Here is an 18,635-nt window from a genome sequence, read left to right as displayed (position 1 = left end):
CTGTGTTTCTGCATAGGTGTGCAAAACCATCAACCTATGGTCTGACCAGTACTCAGACCTGAGTTTATTTAGTAAACCGGTAAAGTGATGAAGATGTTAGCATTTTAAGAAACTTCACACACAAAAATATATACTGCACATTTACCAGAATTTCAAATGATTATAATCTGCTTTTAGACATAAATCACTTCAATACAGGTTTTAATTTTATTGCTGAAGTCACAAGGTGAGGTACATTTTTCAATCCTGATTTACTTAATGAGTAACTACCAGCCTTACTTAGGTTAGGACTACTTCTGAGCATAAGCTGGAAGATTTCTTAAATCCTCTCCTACACTGTTTAGCTTTCTATCAGATTTGTGTGGAAAGTTTCTTCTTTGCTTCCTTGTGTTTCCCAAATCACACCATTATGTAAATGATATGGATATTGTAGATCTAGTAATATTTCTGGATATTTTGAATATTATTTTAAAATGAATGTCAACAATATTCCCATTAGTAGAGAGTTGCTAGATAATAAACACAATTGGGTATCAAGAGTTAGCAGATGCAATGCTTTAGTTAGACCCTAAGATGGCAAATATTTTCTAAAACTTTGATGAAGTGAATTATTAGTTATTAATTAAATAAACAAAGAATAAAACATTTACAGTAGCAAATTAGATGGTAACCATAGCTTTTGCTCATTTTAAGAAGATTTTCACCAATAACATTATTCCTTAGGGGTAAGGAAACATGTTACTGAAAAAAATTGCCTGACCTAAGAAATTGTTTAATCAATCAAATCTCTTTCAATGAAAGCCCATTAACATAATACTCCAGGAGAAGGAGGCTTGAGTATCCATAATGAGGAATGAATTAACAACAAAACAAAAGTCCATACAAGAACTGATAAGTACCATCAATTTATATTGTATAGTAAGTTGAACAGAATATTATTCTTTCTTTGACTTACATTATTTTATTAGAAGAATATTACTCAAGAGGGGAAAATACTTTTTCTCAAGGGAACTAAAGTCATGCTGAAGAATGACATATACATTTGAAGCCATGTGTTAAAAATTATATCTATGAAAAAATATTGTACTACTATTTATCTTACGAAATAATGCTCATTCATAAGACAAAAATGACCTAAAAATCCATACATACGCCTGTCCCTGACTTCCTTATATATTTCTCTTTGGTTCCAGTCTCTCTTTTGAGCAGCAAACTCACACACTTTTCTGTTCAACTGCTCACCCCAACTCTACTTCCATACTTCATGGCTTTCAAAATGTATGAATGACTCTGATTTTGAATTCATGATCTGAAAGCACGTACATTTCTCACTTTTATAAGAGACATCAAGATCCTTTACTGCTCATGCCTGAAGCCAGAGTGTCCTCTCTACTTCCATCTCTGAAGTTCCAAGAGTATGTCTGTTTTCCCTCAAAACACATCTTGAATCACTCTCTTATCTCCACTGCCCAAACCAAACATATCCTAATGTCCTACTATCTCTAACATGGGCTCATAAGATAGTTTTACAACTGACTAATTGGCTTTAATTATGTTCAATTTGCCACAACACGGTAGCTACATTTGCTTCCATATTTCCCTTCAGTTTGTGACTTCACTGATGAAATTCTAGACCCACATAGAGAAGCTACTTCCCATCTATCCAACTTCTTTTTACACTTCCCCATACTTTCATTTTTGTTCTTCAACAGTATTTTCTTCCATTCCTCAGAAAGGTGAAAATCCCACCAACCTTGAAATATTTATATATACTATTTCATCTATTCAAGAAATTCTTCCTGATCTCCATAGCCCTCATCCTCATTGAGTTGTTCCTTTTCAGTCTCCAAGTCTCAGTTTTAATGCCACCTTCGCAACAAAGCATGGCTTGAGAAATTTAATAAGACCTTCTCCATCTGTATCTCATCTCATAACATCCTCTTGTGCTTCTTCAGTCCATAGACCACTATGGCATAATTGTGTTAATTGTACATTTTCTCCACTGTGTGGTAAGAGCTATAAAAGTGCAAACCACATATATATTGTTTAACTTTTAACTCTTAATTTCTTTAACCATGCTTAAAAACATGTAGATCACCAAAAATATGCTACAATGAGTAAATGAAAAGCATAAATAAATGAATAGATTCAAGAGCTAGGTCAGATATCTCCACTATACAGCTGCCTTTAATGAATTCAGTAAGCAGATCTGCATGGCTGCCTGATTTTTTTTAAACTTTACTTCTCTGTATTCTGTATTGCCATTTGTTGTTGTTTTTAGGTAGGGTCTCGCTCTAACCCAGACTGACCTGGGATTCACTATGTAGTCTTAAGTTGGCCTCAAACTCACAGCAATCCTCTTACCTCAGCCTTCTGAGTGTTGGGACTAAAGATGTGTGCCATCACACACAGATATTCTATACACGTTTTCTTCCAACAAAAAAGTTTCTCCACTACTAAGTTTAACTTTGTACTAAGCATATTACACAAAGCTCATTGTTTTATTTTGTTGACATTCCAATAAGAGTGACTACTTTTCAAATAAAAGAAGACATTAAGAAAGGCAGAGAAAAAAAGAGGCACAGGTTGGAGAGATTTCTCAGTGGTTAAGGTGCTTGCCCGCAAGGCCAGAGGACCCAGGTTTGATTCCTCAGGAGCCAATGTAAGCCAGATGCACAAAGTGGCACATGAATCTGGAGATTGTTTGAAATGGCTTGAGGCCTTGGTGTAACCATGCTCTCTCTCTCTCTCATAGATAAACAAAAATAAAATGTTTTATAAAGGGGCAGGCACAAAGGAAGATCACATTCAAAATACAATGAACTCAAATTTAATCAGTGATTTGTCAGTTGCTATTACATAATTGGAGTTGTTTAACATAGTTTCAGCTCAAGCTTCATGCTATAAAAAAACAAATGAGCTGGGCATGGTGGCACACACCTTTCATCCTAGCACTCAGGAAGCAGAGGTAGGAGGATTGCCATGAGTTCGAGGCCACCCTGAGAATACAGAGTGAATTCCAGGTCACCCTGAGATAGAGTGAGTCCCTACCTTGAAAAACCAAAAAGAAAAAAAATGATATAACAATATGGAAATAAAAGTATATCATTTAAAGTATAGAAATATAGAGAAGAAATTGTAATCATTAGGATATTTGACTTTTTCTATTTTCTTTCTCCACACATCCAAGTACACTTCTATAGTAATTTCCTCTTTTAATATTTCCTCATAACTCATTGCCAAGAAAATGAACTTGTGAAACAAGTTGTGTTAGCTACAAAGTATTGCCAGGTATCTGGAAATTATAACAGAAAGTCCAGGAGTTCTTGGAAAGACATTTGAATTTCAAGGGAAATAAATAAAATCTAGAAATCCAAACCTTCACTGATTCATTTTAATGATGTATCGATGAAGTGTGAACAGGTAGACTGCAAGGTGAGACTTTACCCTCATCCTTCATCTCCATTCCTTTCCTCTTTGCTCTTGTTTTTCTCAAGAATAGGGACTTGTAGGGATAGAAACCAGCCTGTTCTTCCCTTTTGGTATCATATGGAATTCTACTTTATTTGACCCTCTCTGTCCACTGGTTATGACTTGCCACATAAGCCAGTGGTTCAATCTTTCTCATGATTAATGAGAGAAGAGCCAAAATTATATAAAGGAGTCTTTGTAATGTTAACTTTACTGTAAAACCCTACCAGTAAGTTTTATACAACCATACACCCCCTCAAACAAACAAACAAAACAAAGTAACAGCTAGAATAATCTTGCACTTTGATTTATGTGATTATCAGTTCCATTCAATGAGATAATGTATTTGAAGCATGAAGTACAGTGTCTTTCCTCTATCATTATGTATAATTTTCAACCCAGAAAATTCACTCCTGTTTACAGTCTAATGAGACTAAGATTCATTAGGCTGAACCTACCTGGTTAATAAAGAAAGTTGATTCTAGCATCTTTTCTTTTTTTAAGTTTCTTTGAACTTCTAGTTTTCTTTCTAAAAGTGCACAAAATATAACCAAGAAAACTTATAAAATAAATTGTATTACATTATTATGGTGGTTTGATTCAGGTGTCCCCCATAAACTTAGGTGTTCTGAATGCTAGGTCCACAGCTGATTGATATTTGGGAATTAATGCCTCCTGGAGGGAGCGTATTGTTGGGGGCGGATTTATGGGTGTTATAGCCAGATTCCCCATATCAGTGTTTGGCACACTCTCCTGTTGCTATTGTCCACCTTATATTGGCCAGGGGGTGAAGTCCACCCTCTGCTCATGCCATTGTTTTCCCCTGCCATCATGGAGCTTCCCCTCGAGCCTGTAAGCCAAAATAAATCTCTTTTCCCCACAAACTGCTCTTGATTGGGTGATTTCTACCAGCAATGTGAACCAGACTGCAACAGTTATGTATTGACTTTATTGATACTTTTCTAAATGTTCCTACTTTTCTAAGAGGTGATTGAAGTATTGGCATTCTACAATGACTTGCATGCTATGGGAAACACAAAACAGTTTCACATGACTAAGTAAAATTGTTCTACTGTCCAAATGAAGTTACATCTTTACTCACTCATCCATCCCCCCAAAAGAGACCCCAAGTCTCCTCACATTCAGCTTACTCCATTTATGACAACTGACAAAGGTGAAGAGTCACACCTTTCCAAGGTGCTTGCTAAACACAAATTATTAAGCCAGATTCTGGCTCCTAGTACTAAGGAACTGGACCAAAGTTGAGCACATCATAAATCATTGACGTGGCATCTCTCCTTTCAAACATGGAAGAGGCATGTCATTTTTCATTTTATCAAATTTTACTTATGATAATAATGTGATACACACAACTGTAGTTATATGAAATATATTTGTTCTGGGCTGGAGAGATGGCTTAGCGGTTAAGCGCTTGCCTGTGAAGCCTAAGGACCCCGGTTCGAGGCTCGGTTCCCCAGGTCCCACGTTAGCCAGATGCACAAGGGGGCGCACGCGTCTGGAGTTCGTTTGCAGAGGCTGGAAGCCCTGGCGCGCCCATTCTCTCTCTCTCCCTCTATCTGTCTTTCTCTCTGTCTCTGTCACTCTCAAATAAATAAATAAAATATTTAAAAAAAAGAAATATATTTGTTCAAACTATATCCTGAAAATGTGAGGTCAGAGGTCTCTTAAAAATAAAAGCATTTGTAAAGCAAAAAAAAAAAAAAAAAAAAAAGAGTTGTAAATGGTACCCACACATATTGTGAATTGAAGCTATGTGGAAATACATCCGTGTAGTAAAGATTTATGAACATTTTCTTTGTTCTTATTTTCTGAAGCAAACTGTGGAGCAACTTTCCACACAGTCCTTACATTGTACTGGGTATCTATTATAAGCAATCTAAAGATGCTTTAAAAGTATATGGTATGATGTCTGTAAATTATATTCGAATGACATTCCATTTTACATATGGGCCCTAGGTATCATTGCTGTTCTGGCTCCAACTTCCTATGGACACAAAAATGTAGCCTATTTTGAAACAAGAGTCATTCTAACCACATCATAGGTACATTGCAGCTATGGTCAGATTCTGTTCACAGCTATAGCCTAAGCATGAGGCTCACCTTGCTTTTTCTACACCTACCAGGACCTTCCATTTCCACACTTGTAATATTTGTTATAATATCTTTTCTTTGGAACACATGCAGCAACTACAGTATAATACAAAATGTAATTATGTGTGAAACTTAATGTGTCAAGCAAGAAAATGATGTTTTAACCACAAAAAAGTCTGTTTTAAAAATCAGTAAATTATGTTCTTTATTACATGAAAACATTTTAAAGGCTTACAATTTGGTTTGTTTGTGTGTCTTCAAGTAAATGAAATCCTCAGAGTATGAGGTAGAAAAGCCTGTTAGAGGCCAAGCTCCAGCTAAGTGCTGTCATTCACTATAGAGCCAGGAAAGACGTTCAAGCAGCATGTAAATTGGCACAGAGGGAAGCCAACTGCTCCTCATACATTAGCTGGAAAATATCTGGAAAGGCTTTTCTATCCTCAAGAAGGAGTGAGCAGAATAAACAGAATCAAACACACAGAACCTATGACAACACATACGGAAACTTGAGAGAGAATGTGCATGCCACTTCCCTCACTGGACAAGATTTACTGTAGAAACAAAGCCAAAATTTCAGGGAAAATGTTCTGGCACCTCCAACTGTCAACACTGTCCAGATAGTGTCAGAACCCTGAGCTGGGTGTAGAGATCAAACTTAGACAAATATAATGGGAAGGGGGAAAGGAATGCAGGTGGACAACGTGGAGGGACAACTGAAGCTGCTCTTGAGGCAGCAGATCCAAGTCAGTCAGTGCTTGGAGTATGAACCTGAGATAACTATGGGATGTAAAGAAGACAAAGTGATATGCACATGAAAGAGACGTAAGTACTGAGGCAAGAGAAATAATAAGTGAATGGTGAAAGCAGAATAACTTAATTCTTGGAATCCTTAAAGAAGCTCTTCCCAAGCAGAGACATGTATGACAAGGCAGCCACATAAGCTTGCCACGGATGGTGATGTTTCTAAACCATCATAGTAAAAACACACTGCATGATGGTACAGAGAAACAAACAAACAAACAAAAGACATAGCATTAGGTTGACCTTGGACTTCGCCTCTGCCAGGCAAACCCCTGAACATTTGCCCACATTTGAAGACGTAAAACACCCCTGTTTCAATAACTTTGTTTTATCTGTAAGTATGAAGAAACCACTCAGATACACTAGCAGACTTCTTTTTAAATTTTTGGTTTATTTTTATTTATTTATTTATTTGAGAGTGACAGAGAGGCAGAGAGAGAGAGAGAGAGAGAGAGAGAGAGACGGGGATGGGGGGAGTAGAGAGAGAGAGTTCGTCACACCAGGGCCTCCAGCCACTGCAAACAAACTCCAGATGCATGTTCCACCTTGTGCACCTGACTTACATGGGTACTGGGAATTGAGCCTCGTACCAGGGTCTTCAGGCTTCACAGGCAAGCGCTTAACCACTAAGCCAGCCCCAGACTTCCTTTTCATGTACCTTATATGCTTTTCTGACCTACATAATCTTGAATTGTACTTTAGTTTTTCTAATGATCTTGACTTTAGTTAAGAATTCTACAGGTGTTCATTTATATTATTTTTTAGATAGATGGTAGATAGGTGATAGGCAATAGATTTTAAGCACTAACCTCCTTTCTTTTGACATTTTATTATAAATGTAAATATGCTAAAAGTCCAAGTGATATTCAAATATGTTCTTGGGGGATATATACTTTTCTTATTCAAAATAAGGCTATTCTATCTAACAAATTTAAAGGCTGTTTCATGAAAGATCCAGAAAGTAGAAATTCATAGATCTCTATGGTATTCAGGACTAAAGTATGTCAGGAGATGACCACTGCTATAAATCAGTGAAATAAACCATGCTTATATGTTGTAATAGCCAATAACCCATATTGAACTGATGCAAAACATATATAATTGAGCTAACTTAATAAAGCGAAGTATTTTAGTCAATGGAAATGACATTAGAATATAATGGTTATTACACTTTACACTGTGGTCTCTAAAGTATTAAGCCTAAATAAAAGACACTTGCATAAAAATATTTCAAAAGTATATAATTCTTAAAGCTCTTGGCATTTGGGGATATGGCTCAGTGGATAATGTGTTTTCCACACACACAGAAGTACATCCTTACTGGGTGGGTAATGTATACCAATTATACTCCCAGCATTAAGAAGGGAGAGACAGGGTATCCCCAAGGATAGTTTCAGAGCTAGACTAGCTCAATCAATGATCTCTGGGCTCAAGGGAGAGACCCAGCCCAGTTAACCAAAAATGTAGAGTGATTGAGGAAGATTCTTGATGTCCACCTCTTATCCACATGTATGTATTTGTAATCCACACAAATTCACATACACATGCATGCCTAACACACACAACACATATATACATATGCAACAATTACTGCTCTTGCTAGGATAAAATATATATACTAGGCATCTGACTACTATAGCTGGATGGGTGAGTTCTAGGCTTGGCGAGAGAATCTGTTTTGGCTTGTATGTAAAATATCTCTCACAGTCTCAAATGTTTCTGATTTAGCTTTCTACTTAGTCCCAAGCTGGAGAAGCCTTTGGAAGGTAGAACCTCACTGGAGGAGGTGTGTTGCTAGGGGCAGATGTGGTAAATTAGGAGTTATATCTTTCTCCACCCTGATGAAACTTCCCTATGAAACCATAAGCTTAAAGGAAACCCTTTCCTACCATAAGCTGCTTCTGGCAGGTAATTTGTCCCAGCAACAAGGAAGGTAATTGCAAAAAAAAAAAAAAAAAAAAAAAAAAAATCAGTCTCAAAAATTAAGAAGCCAAGAAGAAGAAAATCTTGCAGAAGAGAGCTCTCCTCCCTGCAGATGAAGACAATTATCTATGGTGATGAGATTGCTCTTGAGGGGGAGAAGTCATCCTCTGCTGAGAACCAGACTGCTTCCCTCAGGTGACACTAAGGACTTCTTCTATCACCCAGCTGAGGTGAGACCTTGACCAGCCACCCCACACTGTCTCCCGCACCACTGACTTGTACCCACCAGGTCTCTGCCCTAACCCATCCTCTGCTTACAACTGCACCCCAGGGTAGCACACCAAAGAGGGCCTTCAGGTCACTAGACCTCCTTATTTGCACCTCCTCCCAGTGTGGCCACACTGAATAAATCTCCTTTCACCATTAGAAGTAAATATATATATATATATTGAGGAGACCGATTGGGGAAGAAATCCAACATTGACTTTTGACTTTCACATGTGCACAAACACACACGTGTACCCACACACGTAAAACATGCATATATCTACATGCATACTTCACGCACATACACATGTAAAAAACGATATCAGGTGTTCCCTCTAAGGACCTGCTGAAGGTTCAACCATTTAGTCTGCTTTTTAGGATGTAGAATTTTATGGTACCATTGCCATTTGGGTCCAGTTTTGTGTCCCCCACCCACCCTAAAACAAAACAAAGCAAAAAAAGAAATATAAAGGAGTAAGAAGGCAAATGTGGATTGCATAATGGATATAATAGTGGTTAAAAACAATAAATAACAAATTATGAAATAAATGACATCAAGGTTTGGATACAATATCTAAGAAGGCATTTTAACTTTTTTGTTCTAAACCAAAAAAAAAAAGTTTTCCTGAGGTCACAGATGCCATGAAACAAGCTTTGGATCCTGTAATGGGATTAAAAAAAAAAAAATCAGAGAAGCAGTGAGACTTTCAGGGGAGGGTGCATATGAATTCTCCTCTTCCTACATTCAAAGTATGTGTCTTTTAGAACTACCCCACATTTCCCTCAAAAAAGCAGTGTGGGAAAATGGAGCTGGAACAAGGTAGAATCCAGGTAGAACCAGGATTATTTATAAACACACAGGTTTACAGCATGGTTCAGTGGCAGAGGGACACACACACACACACACACTCACACAACCATTTTTGGCATGTGTTCCAGACTTGACCTTCTTCTGGCCTTAGAATTATCTGGTTTGTTTTCTTCTGTACTCAGGTTCTTAAATGTCAAATGCAGCTGTAGGCAAAAGAAGAGATTCGTCCCAAAGCCTGCCCAGAGGTATCAGAAGAAATGGACATGCAATGGACATAGACTCAAGCAAGGTTTGCCATGGTTCCTTTGACTTCTTTGAGTGATTTGGGCCAGAAATGTGAAGAAAACAGAAACAAAACAACAAACCCAGGCTTAGGAAAGGATGCTGTGTAGAGTGACATGAGCAGACCAGGCTTCATAAATTCCCCACTTGCCAAGTCCTTAGGAGGGAAGAGCATGGAGAGCAAGAACAGAGAATGTAATACTGATTTTTTTTTTTTTCCCAAAGAGGATCCATGCACCTGTTGATGCATTTTCCAGGCCTCTGAATGATAACAATTTATGAGGCTATTAATACTAAGCCGAAGATTTATCAGATGTGCTGCTTGTCTTATGGCCAATATAACCTCATAAAATTTGGGACGCGTTGGGTTAGAATGGAGCGTTCTGCTATTGGAGTTATTCGGAGCATTTAAATCGGCTAATCCTACAAGAACAGTGCATTTCGCCTGCCTATTAGAGAGCCTTCAGGGATTCCTACCAGTTGCAGAGGCAGGCTGGAGGGGGCCGTCTGTTGCTGGGTGAGGCAACGTCGAAGCTGCAGGGGAAGAGTGGGTCCTGGAGAGGAATCGAAGCTTCTCTAATCCATCCATGCCAACCACAGCCCGCTGAGCCTGGCGCGCAGAGAGCGCACGTGTGTGCGAGGCCTCCAGCAAGGGCGGCTGCCAAGGAGAGAGCACAGGGGGAAGAAATGTGAGCCCAGCACTGAGGGAGACCCTGAGAACGACATGTCAACAAATTAAGTTCATCAGGTCTGAGACATAATAAACGGTGTGAAAGGAAAAAGAAAAGAAAAAAAGGAAAACAAGATCCAGTTAGTAAATCCATTCAGCAGATGTTTTTGTATAGAGGGCAGGCGCTGCTGCCTGGAGTGGAGGCCGCCAAAGCAGGATGCTCACCAATTTCAGTGGATGGAAACTGACCTGTAACCCCAGCAGTAACATCTGGTTACTCCATGCCTACCTTGATAGTGACAATAGTGGTCCCATAATGGCTGAATCACCGAAAGGGAGAATGATTGGATGGCTTTCCACCTGTATACGGGTCTCCACCCTGAACAATCTACTTGAAATTTAAAGAATTTTTTAAATTATTTATTTATTTATTTGAGAGCGACAGACACAGAGAGAAAGACAGATAGAGGGAGAGAGAGAGAATGGGCGCGCCAGGGCTTCCAGCCTCTGCAAACGAACTCCAGACGCGTGCGCCCCCTTGTGCATCTGGCTAACGTGGGACCTGGGGAACCGAGCCTTGAACCGGGGTCCTTAGGCTTCACAGGCAAGCGCTTAACCGCTAAGCCATCTCTCCAGCCCTCTACTTGAAATTTGTATCACTGACATTGCTCACAAAATTTATGGTCAAATATAAAAATTATCAGTTAAACGATTATGCTTTGACACTATTAAGTTTTCAGATGAGGTAAAACAGTTGTTTCCCACAGTTTGAAGAGCATGATATCAGTGCTATAAAATTGCTAGTTTCGTTTATGGAATTTTAGATGCATTCTCAGAGACTTAGCACTGTTCTTCGGACTTTTCAAGTTACATGATCAGAAGGCCATAGTTTAGAAGTTTTTGGAAGCCCCGTCAGTTTATTCCTTTCTAAGAAAGACAATCTGTAAAACAACAAAAGGCAGCTAATTTGTTCATCGAATATACACCATGATTATGTGACTTCTTATCTTCTCAGGGAATTCATAAGCTTTTTAATGTATCTCCCCAAGATGAACAGTGGTAGAAAACCTGACAATTATTTGAAATGGATACAAAATCCAATGCACCACGAAGTGCCCATAGTTTAGAAATGACAAATCTAATTTCTATAAGTTAAAATATGGGAATGCTCTTCTGCTTTGAGACACCTGGCTAACGTCAACTGTTAAAGACCTAATGTACATGACCCTCCAGTCAACACATGCCCCCTCCCTTCAGCAAGATTTTGCCTTGGCTTTTCTGTGGGGTTAGGTGCTGCCCCACGTAAGGAATTACATCATGCTTTTCTTGATTTTCTATATCTTGGCAAATTCTGAGAGTATAACCCACTCAACGAGAATGCTCACAATCCTCATCACCTCTGTGTTTTGTGTACAGTATATAATTCTGGTAATTGTATCTTTATTTATAATCTCAATTAATGCCACACATTAATACGTGAGTTATGATGATGGATCAGTATAACTTTTTTGCTTGTTCTTTTCGAGGTAGGATCTCACTCTAGCTCAGGCTGACCTGGAATTCACTATGTAGTCTCAGGCTGACCTCACACTCCGGGTGATCCTCCTACCTCTGCCTCCCAAGTGCTGGGATTAAAGTCATGTGCCACTACTCCTGGTTGCATACAAGTATTTAAAGTTACAGAATATGTTCAGATTTCCCAGTTTAGAAAAATTTAAGGATATGTGGACTTAAATTTTATTTTTTTTATTTTAATTTATTTATTTTTTATTTATTTATTTGAGAGCAACAGACACAGAGAGAAAGACAGATAGAGGGAGAGAGAGAGAATGGGCGAGCCAGGGCTTCCAGTTTCTGCAAACGAACTCCAGACGCGTGCACACCCTTGTGCATCTGGCTAACGTGGGACCTGGGGAACTGAGCCTCGAACCGGGGTCCTTAGGCTTCACAGGCAAGCGCTTAACCGCTAAGCCATCTCTCCAACCCAAGACTTAACTTTTAAATAGATTATATATTGATATTTCTGTCTGGCTCTGCAGAATAATCAGACCATCAAATCATTTGGAAAGAATTTGACACATAGGCTTTGGAAATGTTCTATGGTGCCTGGGATAGCTTTGTCTGTAATATAGCTCCACTCATAATAGTTTAAAAACTTTTAAAAGCATTTAGTTCTCTTATTTACTTGGATGTCTCTGTCAATGCCCTGAAGAAACAGCAGTATGATGGACCCAGATCATTCTCTTATGTACCTTGTAATTATGGGGAATATTAATGCTTAATTAAGACTGGAGGGTTTTAATCAGGAATAGAAAACCTTTCTGCATGTGATCAAAAATGCTAACTAAATGTTGACCTGTGTGTATCTAATATTCCACACCATCCATTCCTCCCTCTCAAAAGCCAGTATTAATGTCTCCTTGTGGATCCCCCTTGCCCCCTGCTCCAACTAGATCTATTTCTTCCTAAAAGTGTTCCATTCCTAGAACCTACTACAATTCAAAAGTTGACACAGAAGTTCTTTGAAATTCATTCAAAAACATTTTTTGTTGTTTTTTGAGGTAGAGTTTCACTCTAGTTTAGGCTGACCTGGAATTCAGTACCTAGTCTCAGGGTGGCCTCGAACTCATGGTGAACCTCCTACCTCTACTTCCCAAGTGCTGGGATGAAAGGTGTGCACCACCACACCCGATTTCAATCAATTTTTGTTTTTTTTTTTTGTTTTGTTTTGTTTTTTTTTGGTTTTTCATTGTAGGGTTTCACTCTAGCCCAGGCTAACCTGGCATTCACTATGGAGTCTCAGGGTGACCTCGAACTCACAGTGATCCTCCTACCTCTTCCTCCTGAGTGCTGAAATGAAAGACGTGTGGCACCATGCCCGGCTCAATCAAATTTCTTAAAGATATTTATTTATTCATTTATTTGAAAGCAGAGAAAGAGATAGAAAGAAGAGAGGCAGACAGAGAGAATTGGTGTGCCAGGGCCTCCAGTTGCTGCAAATGTGCTCCAGATGCATGTGTCACTTTGTACATATGGTTTTATGTGGGTACCAGGAAATTGAACCTGTGTTGTTAGGCTTTCCTAACAACAAGTGCATTAACTTATTTTGTTGTTATTGTTTGTTTCGAAGTAGGGTTTTATTCTGGCCCGGGATGAACTGGAATTAACTATGTAGTCTCAGGGTGGCCTAGAACTCATGGCGATCTTCCTACCTCTGTCTCCCGAGAGCTGGGGTTAAAGGCATGCACCACCACACCTGCTAAATCCATTAATTTTTAAGCCATCTATCTAGCTCCCAAATTTTAAAGAATCTTCTTAGCTTGCCATTTGGATTCTCCTTGACAGGTAGACAACCTGCATGCTCAGTCTTAAATCATCTTTGTTTTGTAAGTTCTGACTAAAGTATTAGGTACTGAGCAGTGATATTGGCCTCTATACTGAGTAATGACTTTAATAGGCACACATGTCTCTGGGTCCCTTCCTCCAAAATGAATATAAAAATTACATTTTATACCTACATTGGATCCATTGTATACTCATTAATATAATATTTTTTTTCTTCAGATTAAGAAATTAAGAGCAAAATGTTTTGTGTGTCTTTAAAAGGTTTATGGACTCTGAGCATTGTGTCCATTATGTCTAATCCTAATTTATTGGCATTAATATTGCAAGTTTGTATCAACCCTTCCTTCTGTCACACCCCATCCACATTCATCAGTGACACATGCCTGCTAAGATCCACTTCAAATTTTATGTTTAGCAGTGTTCTGCAATCAAGTAAGTTCTTTCTGTTTGCACTACAATCATATCACACTTTAATTTTCTCTTTCATAGCCACAGATATCACATGAAATCACTATTTCTTGAGATAATGCTATGTTCCAGGCACTTTGGTAGCATGTTAAGGTGTTTTTTTTTTTTTTTTTTAATTTTGTATATTTTATTTGAGAGAGAGGGAGAATTGGCATATCAGGGCCTCAGCATTTGATCTCCAAATGCTTGCACCACCTAGTGGGCCTGTGAAACCTTGTGTTTGCCTCATCTTTGTACATCTGGCTGTTTTTGTATTTGTGGTCTACTGATGAGACGAAATTATATATATGCAATTTAAAATTCAATGAATACTATATTGGAAAAATTCAGGGTATTTTGGAAAATTGTATAAGAGAAAGTTCTGAAAACTTCTAAGAAAGCAATGTTCAGATTGAAATGTAAAGAATAATTTAGAATTAGGAATGTGAAAAATGAGGGAAAACACTGGAAGCATTTCATGGATGTGTGTGTGTGTGTGCATGTGTGTGTATGTCTGAGTGTGTCTGTGTTTATGCATGTTCTTTACAATACTAGTAACCTTTTGAAACAGAAACTAGATTCACCTCATGTACTGACTTATTTTCTGCTGCTTTTGATATCTTGCCTCGTGTTTTCTGGAAGCTATTATTTGTTCATTAAAAATATTTGATAGATTAAATATATCTTTTATACAAGATGCACTGTATTCTATAGGCCACAAAGTCAATTAAGCCTGGCCCCTGATCTTGTTCATGACACTCAAAACTTAGACACCTTTTTTCTAATAAGTCCAACCAAGATATATTCCTTGCCTGTTATATACATGCCCATGCAATGTCTCAATACAAAGTAGATTTGAATGTATGGTTCTGAAATACATGAATAAAAGAAATTAATCACCCTTAAAATCTCACCATAAAAATAAGAAAAAATACAATATGCAATCATAAATAACTGAGAAAAAATATAAAAGGCAGAGTCCAGACAAAATAGACAATCCCCTAACAGTAGTGTTGGAGCCAAGAGAAGATAAGGGGAAAGTTCCAGTTATCTGAAGACTAATTTTTCATTTTACTTTTATGTGGTTTCCAAGTTTCCTGCCTATCATATTGGGTCAAAATTTAATTAAGAAAAATGGTTAGTGTTATTTAAACTAAATAGTCAAATCTTTCAAACACTTCATTAAGACCAATTCATAATCATTGGTTCTACAAGCCACCATTTACCAAACATTATTCAACCTTTCTTCAAAAAGGGTATGATAAAACAGAAAAGGTTGTTTACTTTTGAAAATATTTGACTGAAATTATGTATTTTGACAAACAAAGCATGGCTTCTAAAGTATAGAGTGAGTTGTAAAAATCCAGGAAATTTATAAATTATTATAATGTGAATTAGTTAGTAAAATAGGAGAAAATGCTGTGACATTTTTGTTTCAGATGAGTGTCCTTCATCAATGAGAAGCACCTTTTTGTGAGGTGGAAAATCAATATTGTATTTTTTTTTCTGTTGTAGCTAATGTTGGTTGAAATGTTTACTTAACCATTATTTCCCTTTTAAATAAGGAACTTTAGTAAAAGTAATTTATCCATGGATATGTATTGCTGTTTAACATCAAAATAAAAGTATGTTTCTTACTTTGTCAGAAAATTCAATTTCAAACAGTTCAGCACATGTAATTTTATTAGAAACTATGTGTATATCCAATTTTATATGTAATTTATTGAGCATAAATTGGAAATGTGTCATGCTTCATAAGTAAATAATAAATGTATCAGTTACTTTCTTGTTACTGGGACAAAATACCCAACCAGAAGCAGCTTAAGGAAGGAAAGGGTTTATATTCTGTTTACAGGTTCAAGGGGAAGTTCATTATGGTAGGGAAAATATGAAGCATGGCTTGCACAGGAAGACAGTATCCCATTGTCACATGAAAAGGGAGGAAATAGCAAAACAGAAGAGCAAGCAAGGTTGGCCTAAAAATCTTCAAGACCTGCCCACAGTGACACAGCAAGATTCTACCTCCTAAAAGTTCCATACCCTGCTTGCACAGCATCACTAACTGGGGATAAAGTATTCAAACATATGTGACTGTGGAAAATATTATATATTTAGCCCATCACAGTAAACATGGACCCAAAAGTACTTTTGAGAAATATGTTATAATATATACACACTCTTTCATCTTTCAGGTAACTTAATTTGATACTTGGGTTTGATTGGTTATTATGCCAAATGGTCATTCCAGGACACTTTCCCAGTTTTCTGAGATATGCAAGGCATTTTTTCCTTATATGGAGGCCCTGCTAAAATTCTTTTTCTAAGAGAATCTGTCAAAAAAAAATTTATCTCCCTCCTTTTGTGTGGAGTTAATTAAATTTACTTTTTTTCATAGGGTTTAGATTTCAGAAATATTGCTTTCACAAAAGATTCGAGTTGTAAATTAGAAGCTATTACATATGATGTCAGGTTCATTTATATATTTAAAGATTTTTAAAATTAAAGATGAATATAAGAATCTTGGTTAACTTTAGTCTTTCTAAAGTTAAATATGCATACAAATAATTTACAAATGAGGAGGGTCACTGTGAGTTTGAGACCAGCCTAAGATTTTATTGTGAATTCTGGGTCTGCCTGAGCTAGAATAAGATCCTACCTAGGAAAACAAAGTAAATCAATAAATAAAAATTTTAAGTGTCTGTATCAGTAACCTCCTCATTGCTGTGAAAATGTGCCAAGTCATAAGCAACTTAAGAAAGGAAAGAGTTTAATTTGGCATACTTTACAGCGATAGACATTCCATAATTCTACAGAAAGAATGGTGGCAGGAGTGGAAGTCTGGATCTTCACATTCTTAGACATAAAAGCAAAAAGAAATGGGGTCAAGTTATCAACCCTCATGTAACCCACTTTGTCCAGGAAGGCTTTATCTCCTAAAAGTTCAACAACTTTACCAAAACAGTGTCACCAGATGCTGACCAAACACTGATAAAAATAAATACATTAAAATATTAAAAACCTTTAAAACATTAAAAAGAAAATTAATTTTTTTAAAGTAAAAATTAAAGTGTTAACATTCATAGGATATAATGATATCCCTAGAATATATGGGGACTTTAATACATCATGTGAAAGAACAAAGACAGAATATTAATAAGTGAAGTGTAAATTATTAAATATACCTAAAATAAGTTTATGGAAGACTAGTTTATAGAAAAATTAAAACTGAGAAGTGTAACAAGTTAAAAATGGATAAAATTCCAATACTTAACTAAAATACTTTAAATTTTATCTCAGTAGGTAAAGATTTATACTATATTCTGGCATAGAAAGTCTTAGTAGCATCAAGACAACTCTCTCCGTGGTAACCTGTAAATTTTTAAATGTTTCAGCTGATTCTAAATATTGCAAAGAACAGCAAAGCAACTGGAAAAGTGTGAAAGTAAAGAGTAAGTTGAGGAATAGACAACAAGTGAGATAGGACAATGGTGTAGGAGAAAGTAAAGAAATGACGAGAGCACCAATACCTCCCCGTGGATTCATGGACACTACCTATGTGACTAAATTAACGGATACATATGGAAGCCCAACCCAAGGGGTAAAGTGAATTTGGACCCCTGCTTAATGCTGCACACAATAAAGAAAATCTTTCAAAGTACTTAAATGTAAATTACATAATTGTTTACATTTAATAAAAATATTCAAAGTTGGAGCCTGGAGAGATGGCTCAGCAGCTAAGGCATTTGCCTGAAAAGCTGAGTGACTAGAGTTTGATTCCCCAGTACCCACATAAAGCCAAATGCACAGTGGCTCATCTGGAGTTTGTTTGCAAGGGCTGGAGGCCCTGGCATGCCCACTCTATCTCTTTGTCTCTCTTTCTATCTGTCTCTGCTTTCAAATAAATAAATAAATAAATAATCTTTAACTGTAGAAAATATCTTGCTAGACATAGAAAAGGAAAGGGACCCCACAACTTTTATCTCTATAAAAACCAGAAATATCCAATTAGCGATTAGGAGTAAATATCTCTAAAATAAAATATAGGGAAATATTTAATATCTGTCTTATAATTCCTCAAAGTAAAGAGGAAGAGAAAAATGGACAACTAGTATGTTTTAGAAATACCTAGAGAAATGAAATACTTCAATTAGTCAAAAAGTACAACATGTATGTAAATAGAAATAACCTCACAATTAAGCAAAAAATGCAAATTATGATGAGTTAATGCACACTCAGGATAGTATGGCCACAGACAATAAAATCCAAATTCAACTATCATGAGATACTATTTCACAATCATCACACTAATCACAAAGTCTAACATAACAAACCATCAATGAAAACAGGGGAAGAGACATTCATAGAAGCCTGAATGAGAGGAAAGTGTTTTCCTCTCATTCAAGCATCTATTCACCAATATTTAATGTGAAGAGATTTAGTACAGCCAAAAATGGTAGATGATAAGGAATAACAAAAACAATATACATAAGAGAACTATTTAATCTT

The 18,635-nt window shown here is 37.0% G+C and overlaps 1 protein-coding gene across 14 annotated transcripts in view; it reads right to left on the bottom strand.

Annotated features, from left to right (window-relative positions):
* Positions 1-18,635, bottom strand: part of Hdac9 (histone deacetylase 9) — a 915,786-nt gene that overhangs the window by 238,623 nt on the left and 658,528 nt on the right. For all 14 annotated transcript variants that reach the window (XM_045135730.1, XM_045135719.1, XM_045135721.1 and 11 more), the window contains one exon: positions 10,145-10,325. In XM_045135730.1, coding sequence (XP_044991665.1) covers positions 10,145-10,325 — 181 coding nt within the window. The remainder of the gene's footprint in view (positions 1-10,144; positions 10,326-18,635) is intronic.

This window comes from Jaculus jaculus, chromosome 16, assembly GCF_020740685.1.
Source record: "Jaculus jaculus isolate mJacJac1 chromosome 16, mJacJac1.mat.Y.cur, whole genome shotgun sequence".
Lineage (NCBI taxonomy): Eukaryota > Metazoa > Chordata > Mammalia > Rodentia > Dipodidae > Jaculus > Jaculus jaculus.
Note: the sequence above shows the minus strand (reverse complement) of the source record. Positions and strands in the feature narration are given on the sequence as shown.